At 46.7% G+C, this 12468-nt stretch overlaps 1 protein-coding gene across 1 annotated transcript in view; it reads left to right on the plus strand.

The window, feature by feature from the left end:
• The first annotated feature begins 8904 nt into the window (after nucleotides 1-8904).
• Nucleotides 8905-12468, plus strand: part of CAPN8 (calpain 8) — a 55216-nt gene continuing 51652 nt past the window's right edge. The window contains exon 1 of the mRNA XM_010992741.3: nucleotides 8905-9198. Within this exon, the coding sequence (XP_010991043.2) occupies nucleotides 8962-9198 (237 nt within the window). The 5' untranslated portion in view covers nucleotides 8905-8961. The remainder of the gene's footprint in view (nucleotides 9199-12468) is intronic.

The raw sequence follows: 12468 nt of genomic DNA on the forward strand, positions 1-12468 counted from the left end.
TAGCTTCTTATAGTTTCCTGGTCATGCAAATGTTTTAAAGTTTCTGTTTTATTGGTTTAATTATAGTAATCTTAGATATTTTACAAAAGAAAATTCTTAAAGCTTAAGTCTTTGTAGGTCTTTCTGTTGTTACTTATGGCTCTTGATAAATATTGCTTTTGAAAAATTATGTATAGGAATATTAAAAGACCTTGGATGATATTATCTTTCTCTAGAGAGGCTTTCATTTGTTTCAGCCAGGCTCCTGGGTCTAGTCCAGGACCACTTTTGTCACCCTTCAAGGCTTGAGGTTCTCTGGACAGGTCATTTGGATTCAGGCTGCAATTCTAGGTGACAGTTTACTTCTGGTTTGCCTTTATCTTTAGGAGGTGAAACTTCAGGGTCTAATTTCAAGTGTGGGAGGGTGTTGGACTTCTTACCTTAGTTGGGTTCTGTGCCACGACTCTTGTTCCCTTCTTCCCACAGGGCTGCTGAAACTTCAGCTTAGTTTTAAAGCTATTTCTCAGTTGTTCCTTCAGAAGCAGCAAAAACAGATGTATAAACAAACAAACACCCTCAGGGCAAAAGCAACTTTGCATACATGACTTATCTCTCAAGTCTTGCCTTCCTAGAATTTAATTTGGTTCCTTCTCGTTAACTTTTAATGCTTTTAAAATTTTAACACTTTCATCCAGCTTTCTTTTGTGTCCTTAGCCGGTTGTTTTGAATAACCTAACCTTTCTTTTGCTTTTATTTTATTCTATTTTTACCCTCTTGTTATGGAATATGTACAACATATACAAAAGTAAAGACAGAAGCAGAATGAACATCCCTGTACTCATCACTCAGCTTCAACAATGATTAATTCCCCGGGGGTGGATATAGCTCAGAGGTAGAGCAAATGCTTAGCATGCAGGAGGTTCTGGGTTCAATCCCCAGTACCTCCATTAAAAAAACAAAAAAGCAAAAAAACAATGATCAACTCCCTCAATTTCTTGTTTATTTACTCAACCTTGCTCGTTCTTCCTTTTTTCTCTTTCTTCTGAATATTTTAAATCAAAAGGCAGAAAAATATAATTTTAATAGAAAATACCTTAGTGTGAGTGTTTATCAGTTAAAGATTTAAAAATATATATATTTAAAATATATAAACATATATATACATAAAAGTATCTACAATATCTTATCATATGCAAAAACAATTAACAGTAATTTCTTAATATCACATAGTACCCATAGTACCCATTTCAGTGAAGGTTGCAAAATGGTGACTTCGAATTCTATTATTTGTTCTCTTATTAGTTGCAATTCTTCTATACAGAAAAGTTTCGCTTTATAGTTTTCCACACAGGAAAGACAGGATAAATGCATGTCTCTTTCCCTTTAGCCATTCTCAGAGGGCCCTGGTCATTTAGAAATACGTTTAAAATAGTCTCTGTAAGTGTTTTCAGAACAACCAGCTAGACCACCCTCCTGAGGAGGGAAACAAGAAAAGCATGCTACCACACAGACACTGTTAACACCAAACACTTGGTTTTAAAAGAATCCACAAGGCTGGCTGGGATGAAACAGGGATCTAGGGGGCAGCAGAGACCACCAGCTGCAGAAGCCAGAACACCTTGGCTTTGATTCCTTTAAAAATTCCTTGCCTCTGACGGTTACTGCTTGCAGCTCTCATTTCAGCTAGTTAGAATCTCAGCTGTTACGAGAAGCCACATGCGCATCACGGCTGCAGGGATGAGCCCGGGGTCTCTCTGGTGCTCTGGCCCTTGCTACCTGCTGCTGGAAGGATAGTCTCACTCCTGCCCAGCCGCCGGAATGCGGCCGCCCTTGTGAAGGCAGCCCCCACCAATGCGCCCAGGGTGCATTGTGCATGTTTCCAAGCGATCATTTGTCTCTTTGAACAGTGTCAGTATAGAATCTTAAGATAAGAGCGTGAGCTTTTAGGTAAGACAAACCTGCGGTCAAGTCCTGATGCTGCTGCTTATGAACTGTGTGATGACACTCAGCTCCCACAGCTGTAAAACGAGGCTGATAAGAGCAGCTACCGCACGGGGCTGTCGTTGCTGAAACAAAAGATGATGGAAGTAAAGGGATCAGCCGGGGCTCTGATGCGCAGTGCGTGCGTGCGTGCTTACGTGCGTGCGTGCTTGAGCGCGTGCGCAGTGATCACTAAGGAGCGCCCGTCACCTTCCCCAGGTATGACTTGTCCCAGCTCCAGGGCTGATGGCTGCGTTAAGTTTGCTCGGGAGCCGAACGCCTCTAGACAAACGTAGTCTGGTTGAGCGCATAGAGGAGCTGTGTTCTGGGCCCCCCACGCCCTCTGTGTCGGATGAGCAAAGGAAGACCTGGGGGAAAAGTGACTTCTCCCGGGGACCGTGAGGACGGGACAGAGCAGAGTCTGGAATCCAGATCTAGTGACTCTTGGCCGAGCGCTCTTATTGGGTGCATCTAAATTACTATTTTGTCTAGATCCTCCTAGCCTTTCCCTAATCCCTTCTTACATTGGTTTAAGTCATACTTTTAAACCTTTTCAGAGAATCACACATGAAATAAGAGCCCTTAGGATACCTGTGTACTTAAATTCCTATAATTTTACCCATCATGGGCCTAATTATACTGTCTCTTGGCAATCCAAGGATGTGAGATACAAAGCCTGAATATAACTTGTATGTTTAGCAAGTTATTCATTCATCAAACATGTATTGAATGTTATGCGTCAGGTATTGGGCCATAGGAAAGGGGATTGTGATAACGGGGGAGGGTGAGTGGAGACACAGGGATGAAAAATGCAGTCCCTGCAGGCAAGGAATTTCAACACCATTGGGAGGAGTGAAGGAGACATGAAACCAAGAAGTAAACAAATGATTACAATTCAGTTTAGTGCGCAGGGTGGTCTTTACCTTGAGAGCCTTTCTGGAAGATTGATACTTGAACTTAATCTGGAAAGATGAGTCACTGCAAAGCAGGGAGAGAATAGGGTGACTGTCACTTCAGCTTGAGGGAGGATGGGGTGTAAAAAAGCATGGTGGGTTTGGTGGAGTTTCTCTAAGTTCTGGATGGAGGCAGTATGGGCAGATAGGGTCGTGGTGATGGGGCTGGGGCAGGAGCCAGGTGCTGAGAGCCACGGTGCCATGCCAAAGAAATGGGACATCATCTTTAAGGCAAGATGAGGAGTGTTGAAATACTTAGAGTAACATCAGACTGGAGATTGGAGAGATTTGAGAAATTTACATGACTCTTGCCGTGATCCAGGCTAGACGACATAAAGAATTGTACTTAAGCTGTGGCTGTGGGCATGGAGAAGAAGGAAGTAACTCAAGGAACATTTAGGAGAAACATTGGATAGGACATATGTTTAAACAGTAATCATGGGAAGAATCTACACTGATGTTTTGGAATCAACCTTGAAAAATTGCTATAATGTGTCTTAAGTTACCACCTGGCTTTTATAACTTCAGCTTGGGGCATTCCTCTCAAGTAGGCTGGAAATTGGAAGTCTGATAAACACCCAGGAATATTTTTTTCTTCCTTTGCCTTCCCTTTGAAAAACTCAGTGGAAAATTCAGTGTTCTCTTTGTCCTAGTAATATGGGGGGCTGGAGATGAGAACCTTGGCTGGTTCCCAGTGCAGCCTCTAGCCTGCAATGGAGAAATGATTGGGGGGCTGTGGACACCTTCCTCCCATCCAATTTCATGCCAAGCCCTGCTATGGCATGAGGGTTGTCAGATTTGAGACTCCTTGGGCAAAATTCCCAACCCATAAATATCTCCCCCTCTGCCTGCTGTGAGAATTTTTTTTTCTGTCAGTGTTCAAAACTGGATTAATTATAAACCTTGATTCATGACACACACTCCTCAGTAGTCCATGTGTAGACTAACCTTTACTTTCTTTAATTTATTATTAATAGTATAACAAACTCCACCACCCAACCCAAGAATGAAAGCATAACCTAAAACTTACACAACTCTGTACTCCTCTCCCATCCCAACTCCCCTGCTTCAGGATGGGGAAGGAACAACCATTCTAATCTTTGTGCACATCTTTCCTTATTTAGTGTGTTTTAATTTGTATTTTTGTATATATGTGTCCCCCCCCCCCATTCAAAATTTCCCCACTTCCTCGTTAGATGGTTGATCAGAGTGGAGACTTGCTTCCGTATCTGGCTTTCCATGGCCTTGTTTTCTAACCCAGATTGGGTCAAGACCATTCCCAGCTTTTTTCTTGGCCCAGTTTTTTCTTTTCTAAGAAGTAGTTTTTTTTTTTTTTGTTTTTTTTTTTTTGGAGGAAATCATGTTTCCCCTGTTTACTTAAAAAATGAGTCCGGAACTGTGAGAGCTCTAGGAGTGAGTGGGAGAGGGTCTCCTGGTTGTGTCTCCCGTCCCAGCTGCTCCCGGACATGCAGAGGAGGGAACCTTGGCATTTCATCTCCCCACCTGTCCGGTCCCACTACCACTGTCCTATTTAGGCTGTCATCAGTTTAGAGTGACTGCCTCTTAACTGTAGAGGAAAATTCCACATTCAAAGCTCCTGCCCTTTTGTCTTGTCCATCGCCTCATCCCTCAGTTCAGCCACTCTAGGTCATTGATAATTCTGCTTTTCCGCCTGCTGCTCCTCTGGTCTCAAATGCCTGTTTCTCACTGCCCGTTTTCAAATCCTAATTATCCTTAAGTTCCTTATTCTTCAGGATCCAGCTGGAATGCCACCTCCTCCATGAAGCCTTCCTTTTTGTCTGTCCCCTTGGAGTTGGTTACTCCTTTCTTTGAGTGTTGCTCTGTCTCTCCTATAACGTTGAAGTTCCTTGCGGGCAGGAGTGGGGTTTATTAGTCCTTTGATCCTTCTGTGTAGTGTCTACTCAGCCCCTGTCCAGCAAAGCATCAGTGTGCAGAAAGCTTGTGGGTTGGACGCCACGTGGTCAATGGGCTTCTTTCTCTCAGGCCTCTCAACCTATTGCCCCGACCTGGGCTTCCCACTGGTAAGCAGTGTAGGTCCTGTGTCGTGGGAAGAACATGGAATTTAAAATCAGAAGACCTGGGGTCAAGTTTGCCACATGAGTGACCTTGAGTTAGCCTTACAAGACAATCTACCTATAGACTTGCTGTGATCTCTAATCAGCCATGGACTTGAAACGTAGTCACAAATCTAAGTATTCACAGCGTTGCTTAGTCACACTGGGTCCGCAGGATCTGAATTGGCCACTGGAGGGCAGTCTCAGCTGGTCTCCCAACTGGGCTTGACAGGGCCCACCCCTTCCTGCCAGGGAGGAGGGCCTGGGGTGGGGGGTGATACGTGCTCCCACCAACCTGGAGAGTGATGAGCCCATACACCTGGCCCACCCAGCCTTCTGTTTCCTCCGGGCTGGTGAGATAGTGTTCAGTCTTACAGCCCTGGGACTCTTCGGCGTGATGGGATACTTGCCGTTCTGGGCCGATGGGGAACCATCTTTTTCTTAGAGATCATTGATGAATGCATGGATCACAGCAGCCCGTTGTCCCTGTAATACTCTTTTATTTTAAAATTTTAATTGAGATATAATTCACATAACAGGAAACTCACCATTTTAATGTATACATTTCTGTGATTTTTATTACGTTCACTATGTTGTGCAACATCACTATTACCTACTTCCAGAACATTTCTATCACCCCCAAAAGAAACCTTGTACCTATTTGTAGTCAGTCCCAGTTCCCCTCTCTGCTCAATTTCTGGCAACCAATAGTCTACTGCATTTCTGTGTTTTTACCTATTCTGGATATTTTATATAACTAGAATCATACAACATGTGGCCTTTTGTGACTGGGTTCTTTCACTGAGCGTATTTTCAAGGGTCATCCACGTTGAAGTATATGTGAGTATTTCATTCCTTTTTATGGCTGAATAATATTCAATTGCATGGCTGTACTACGTTTGGTTTATCTCTTCATCTGTTTGTGGACATTGGGTTGTTTCCACTTTTTGGCTGCTGTGAATAATGTGTTACGAGCATTGGAGTACAAGTTTTGTTGAGTTTTCAATTCTCTTTCAGTTCCCTGGCGGGGAATGTTACAAGGAGTTAGCATTTTGAGGAACTGCCAGACCGTTTTCCAAAGTGCCTGTTCATTTTCCATTCCCGCCAGCAAGGCACGAGAACCCTGTAACACTCTTGACATTGCAGTCACCCCCTGCTTGTCTTAGAATTCCGAGAGGAAGGCCCAGGAGAGAGACTGAAGTTAAGGTTATTGCATGATGACAAGCTTTGCAAGCTTCGTCTGAAAAGCATACTTGGGCTTCTGGGTGATTTGTCTTCCTTGCTGAGGGCACAATGCAGTCTTGTCCTCCTGGCTGCAGAGCAGCTAGCTGTGGATAAACTCAGTGCTCTGGCTTAGCTTCGTGCACCCTGGGGGAGCTGCACTCATCTGCGCTCTTGGCCAAGGAGAGGTCTTCCTAGGTCGGTGCCGCCAGGTGTGTCTCTGCCCGGCCTCATCGGCCTCTGTAACAGACCCTGGGCTTCCTGGATGGAGCTGGCAGTCTCTCTTGCTGGTGTCTGGGGCGGGAGGCCAGGAGGCCAGGGAGACATCTATCTGGGTTGACAGGGCCAGGGGGCACCTGGCTGGGTAACAGGGAGACGCTGGCTGTTAGCTCAGGTGGGTTGTAAGCAGAGGCCACCCCTGACTCTGACTCCACTAGCTTTTCCTTTCGTGATGGAAAATGAGGGCTCTATTCGCAGCGGCTCAGGCCTGTCTGCCCAGATGAGTATGGTTTGTTTGTGCAGCATCTGGATGTGACGAATGAGGTGATTTAGGCAGGTGGGGTGGGAAGGAGATTGCTAACCCCAGAGGAGCCCCTTACGGAGAAGGGAAATTACCAGCTGCGCTTCCTCTGCGACCAGATGGAGGGAGGGCTTGTTCATTTTAGTCAGTCTAAAGGCAGTTTTTGGGGGAAGCTTGGGGAGAAACGGACCCCTGCCTGAAGGTGTCAGGTCCATTATACCTGGTGCATATATATCCAGCCACTAGGCATCTTAAGCCTGTGGATATTTATTCATTCAGCAAATATTTACTCAGTCCCTTCTGTGCTCCAGGAGCTTTCTAGACTCCAGCGATACACAGATGAGAAAAACAAACACAGAGAATGTCCTTGTGGAGTTCGGAGCCTGGTGGGGTGGAGCGGCCTTAATTAAATGGTTGCTGGGCAGGGCGTCGAAGTTGCTATGAGAGCATTTAGGAGGGGGTGGCATTGTGTAGGGGCTTCAGGAAGCCTTCCCTGGGGCACTCGGGGTCTGAAGGCTGAGCAGGGGTTGGGAGTGGGGAGAGAGCATTTCTGGCAGAGGGCACAGCACGTGCAAAGCCCTGGAGTGGGACAGAGCAGGACATTCAGGACCCGAAAGAAGGCCGGAAAGTGGAGAGCAGAGAGAGGAGGGGTGTGGAAGAGGAGATGGAAAGGTCAGAAAGGGCCAGTCTCCTGAGGGTCTTGCATGCCACCCTTCCAGCCTGTTCTCCTAAGAGCGATGGGCAGCCATTGGAGGAGGGGGAGGTTCAGCTTGGAAGTGGCATGGTCCTGGGTGCTTCCCCAGACCCACTGAACCACCTACCCTAGACCCACTGAATCAGAACTTTTTTGGGGGGTGGGGGACAGGGGTAGGAGTCAGCATTTTAAGCACGGGCTTCAGAGGTTATTACATGCACTGGATTAGTTTCTTTTGGCTCCAGTAACAAATTACCACAAACTGGGTGGTTTAAAACAACAGAAATGGAGGCCAGAAGTCTAAAATCAATTTTCCTAGGCTGAATCCAAGGGGTGGCAAGAACCCGCTCCCTCTGGAGGCTCTAAGGGAGAATTCATCCTTTGCCTCTTACGGCTTCCTGGGCTGCTGGCGTTCCTTGACAGCATCACTCCTGTCTCTGCCTCTGTGGATACATTGCCTTCTCTGCTTTGGTCTGTTGTCAAATCTCCCTCTGCCTCTGTCTTATGAGGACACTTGTGATTACATTTAGGGTCACAGTCTCCCCATTTTAAGATCCTTAACGTAATCACACCTGCAAAGATCCTTTTCCCAAATAAGGTGTACACTACTTACAGGTTTCAGAGATTAGGACTCAATATCTTTGGAGGACCACTTTCTAGCCCACCCCACACACTGAGTTTCAAAAATACAGATGTTCCACAACCTAAGGGTAGACCAGGCCTACGACACGGGAGCCCTGAGAAAAGTGACTCATGCACAGTCACAGCGCCCGTTTCTCCCTGGAGATTAGAACCCTTCTCTTTCTGGTCCTGGTTCCAAGGAGGAATGATGGCTGACACTTCCTGTGTGCTGCTTCTGTACTGTTCTAAGCAAGTTCCATGTACAATCTCATCACTCTTCTAAATAACCCTATAGAGTAGGTCCTACTATTATCTTCCATTTTACAGATGAGAAAATTAAGGGGAAGAGAGGTTAAATAACTCGCCCAAAGTGACAGAGCTAATTACTAGTGCAGTTGGACTAGACGCCCAGGTAAAGGCCAAAACCTTCATTCATAGGTAGATCGCCTTTGCTTGGGGTTACTCTGATCCGCACTGTGAACCACCCGTCTCTGATACTTTTGTCCTTCTAGCAAATATGGGACCAAACTTTTCTGGAAGGGAAGGAGACCCCTCTAACCCCTTCACCCTTCTCATCTCCATGATGGGGCCAATGGGAGATCAGCAGTTCTGGCAAAGAGGTGAGAATGGGTGCTGTGATCCTAATGAATTTCTAATGGCTTGGGAGGGGCCCTGGAAGGTTCCCAGCCTCCAAATTGTCTGCTGAAAGGCAGAAGGAGAGGGTGGGGCAGATTCATTTGCACCTTGAGTACACATTTGCTCCTGGCCGTGACTCACCTCTCTGGAGCAGGGCCTCAGGTGAAATATTTACCTGCCCCACCTCCCCTCTGTGCTGCCTTATAGCTCCCCTCCCAGTGGGGCAGGCCTCTGAGAGCACAGAGCAGCTCTGCCCTCTGTCTACCCTGTGGAGCCTTGACCATGGCGGCTCTGGCGGCCCGAGTGTCCAAGCAGCGCGCGGCAGCTGAGGGTCTTGGCTCAAACCAGAAGGCCGTGAAGTACTTGGGCCAGGACTTCCAGACCCTGAGGCAGCAGTGCTTGGACTCAGGGGTCCTTTTTAAGGACCCAGAGTTTCCAGCATGCCCATCAGCCCTGGGCTACCAGGATCTTGGACCCCGCTCCCCACAGGCTCGAGGCATTGTGTGGAAGCGGCCCACGGTAAGGAGATGGGCTTGCTGTTGAGTGTCAAACAGGATGGAGGGCCCCGGCTCTGGATGGGAGCAGAAACATCTTTTCAGAGGTGATGACGTATAGAGGGAAGTGCACGCACAGGCTTTGGAACCAGACAATTTAGATTTGAATCCTGCCTCTGCGCATGTGGTCTTCGACAGATGACCTCTGTGAGCCTCAGTTTTCTCATCTGTAAAATGGTTCCACTGCCTTCTTATTTTTCAGTGTTGGTTCAGGGACTAGAGATAAAGCTCAGAGCATGGTTCCCAGCACATAACAGGCACAGAATACATGGTAGCTGTGGCTTAGGACCCCTGGGCCAGCGCACCATGAAACAAACCAGTGCTAGGAGTCATCAGTCCGGGGGTGCATTGTGACGTCAGTGCTGATAGGTGCAGGGTTGCTTAGGGTCGTGAGTTGTCATTGTTCTATCAGGGCTGAGGAGTGGAGAGGTGGGGATTGGGGCTGTGTGAATGCAGGTGGGTGTGAGGGACTCTGGGATGCCGTCACTGATACCACCCAAAGCTCAAGGGCAGGGGATGGAGAACCATCCTCCCCAAACCTGGGCCCATGACGTAGTGCTCTGTGACCCTTGTCAGTGATTTAACCTCAGGGATAGGAGTCCCTCTCCCTCTGCACAGAGTGGCTGTGAGACTTGAGATAATCATATGACCGGCTCTGTTCAGTGCCTGCCATGAATAGTTTCATAAGAGCACTGCCCTTGGCCAGGGTGCCTTTTGTCTTCTAGGCCATGGTGGGAAAATCAAGTCATGGTCCTGATTTTCTTGGTAGTGGTTGAAAAGGGAGGATAAAGAGAGAGTAACTTTTTGGACATGATCAAAATCATCATTTAACTCCAGCTATCTCTACCCATCCTGTTGTCATCCTGTCGATTTTATACCACGGTTACCACCTCTGAGGATAGCTCCTTTGCCCAGGCTCCCTCCAGCCCACTGTGGTCATCTTCCATCCCTCTCTGGCACCTGTGGGGACACCCTGGGATGTTGGCAAAATCAAGGTTTTATGTTTCAAGGTCAAGGGTTGACAGCCACGTTTCATTTCAACAGATAGTTTTTTAGACCTGTGTTTTGTGCCAGGTGTTGACTGTGCTCTGTTTGGGAAGGTGGTCGGGGAGAGACTGAGGAGTGAACTGTGTTCTCAGCTCTGATGGAGGTTGTGGGGAGACAGATGCATGAATAGAGGACTGACTCCCTTGGCAAAATGAAGGAAGTGCTAACAGAGGCATAAACTGTGGGTGTGGGAACCTGGGATGTTATGACTGAATGATGGAGAGAGTTAAAGGGACAGATGAAGCATTCTAGTGGAAATGAAGGACCCCAGGGAGCTTGGGGGAGTGGGGAGATGGATTTGGGGGAAGGAGAGAAGATCTCACGCTGTGACCAGAGTCAGGTATCCACTAAGTATTGCCTAGTTTTTCTCCTTCATTTGAGATTCTTAAAGCCCTCACCTCCTCAGCCACATTGCATGTTCTCCCCTAAACTGTGTCTTCACCTGGTCCCACTCTCCATGTAAATATGGTATTTTTCGACTGGAGTTCTGATTTGTCCCCAGCAACAAAATGCTATAAAATTTCAAAGGATGAGGGAGAGGGCCTGATGAATGTGGAATTGAAGTACTTCCATTATTGGGAGTTTTCAGATGAATAAGTAAAAGCTTGTCAAAATGTACCCTCTCCATCCTCAGTCATCAGTGAAGGATCCTCACACGGCCACACTTGGCCAGGCTGTGCTCACACATCACGTGGTACATTATAGGACAGTTTCAGCCTCTAAGATCTTACAGATTATTGAATAAACTCCTGAGTTGGTAATGACCCTGATGCTATCTCTATTGGGGACCTGCCTTGGAATCTGGGAAAATCAGCCTGTTCCTAAATGCTTCATTTCTTTCTTCCCTGAGGCCTCTTGGGCCTGCAAGAAGGTTGGGGTGTCCAGAAATGAGGTGCATCTATGAGTTCATTTGCTCTTCTTCCCTCCCCTGCCCTTCCTTCCCCGCCCCACTCCTTATCTCTCTTCCTCCTCCATCCTTCCTTCCTTCCTTTCTTTCTTTCTTTTTTTCTTAAATTGTGATAAAATATACCTAACAGAACATTTACCGTCTTAACCACTTTTAAGTGTATAGTTCAGTGGCAATAAGAGTGTTTACATTTTTGCGCAACTGTTGTCACCAACCATCTGCAGAACTTTTTCATCTTGCAAAACTGGAACTCTGCTCATTAAACACTAACTCCCCATTCCTCCTTCCATTCTACTTTCTGTCTCTATGAGTGTGACAACTCTAGGTACCTCGGAGATGAGCGAAATCATGCAGTACTTGTCCTTCTCTGACTGGCTGATTTCACTGAGCATAATGTCCTCAAGATGCGTCCATGTTGTAGCAGGTGACAGGATTTCCTTACTTTTTAAGATTGAATAATATTCCATTGTGTGCATCAGGTGGATCAAGATTCTGGTTCCATCTTTGCCATTTGCTAACTGTGTGACTGTGGCTCAGTTACTAACATCTCTGGGACTCAATTTACACATCTATAAAATGGGAATAATAATATTACATACCTCATTGGATTATTGGGAGGCTTGATTGAGTGAATGGGTTCAGCACAGTGCCTGGCATGTAATAAATGGTCAACTTTATGTGCTGTCTCCAGCTATTTTTACAAGACAGAATGTCCAGAGAATGAAGTATAAAGAACAAAATTTACGAAAGTCCAGGAGAAGAAGCAGTTGATTTGACTGTGGGACTGGGGCAGGTTAATTACTGCAGACATCTGAGTGGGTGTTGGTGAAAGAAGAGGGTCATGATAGAGACCAAGAAGGCACAGGTGTGAGCAAAGGCTCCGACTGGGTGGTGGATGTGCGTTCAGAGCAAGTGTGTTCAGAGGAGGGCAGTAGCCCGCTGTAATTAGAGGAGAGCGTGTGCTGTGGGAAACAGGGAGTGAGGCTGGAAACGGCAAATGGGGCCAGATCCGAGGGGACAGGAGTGCGGGCTAAGTAAGTTGACCATCGTCGATGGTGATACTGGTGAAGATGGTGGTATCGCTGGGTTTCCCAAAAATGCACGGGCAGAGCTCCTGAAATGCCAAACACAGACTATCAGACATGGACTAATGCCCTGTGGAGCAACCTTTCCAAGTCACCAAGTCACTGAGAATGTGTGGTTTAAATCACTTCCTACCCTGGATTCCTCACTGATACCCGTGTTTCCCTGGTGCCAGTTCATCAGAGGATGATATGAGGC

This window comes from Camelus dromedarius, chromosome 21, assembly GCF_036321535.1.
Source record: "Camelus dromedarius isolate mCamDro1 chromosome 21, mCamDro1.pat, whole genome shotgun sequence".
Taxonomy (NCBI): domain Eukaryota; kingdom Metazoa; phylum Chordata; class Mammalia; order Artiodactyla; family Camelidae; genus Camelus; species Camelus dromedarius.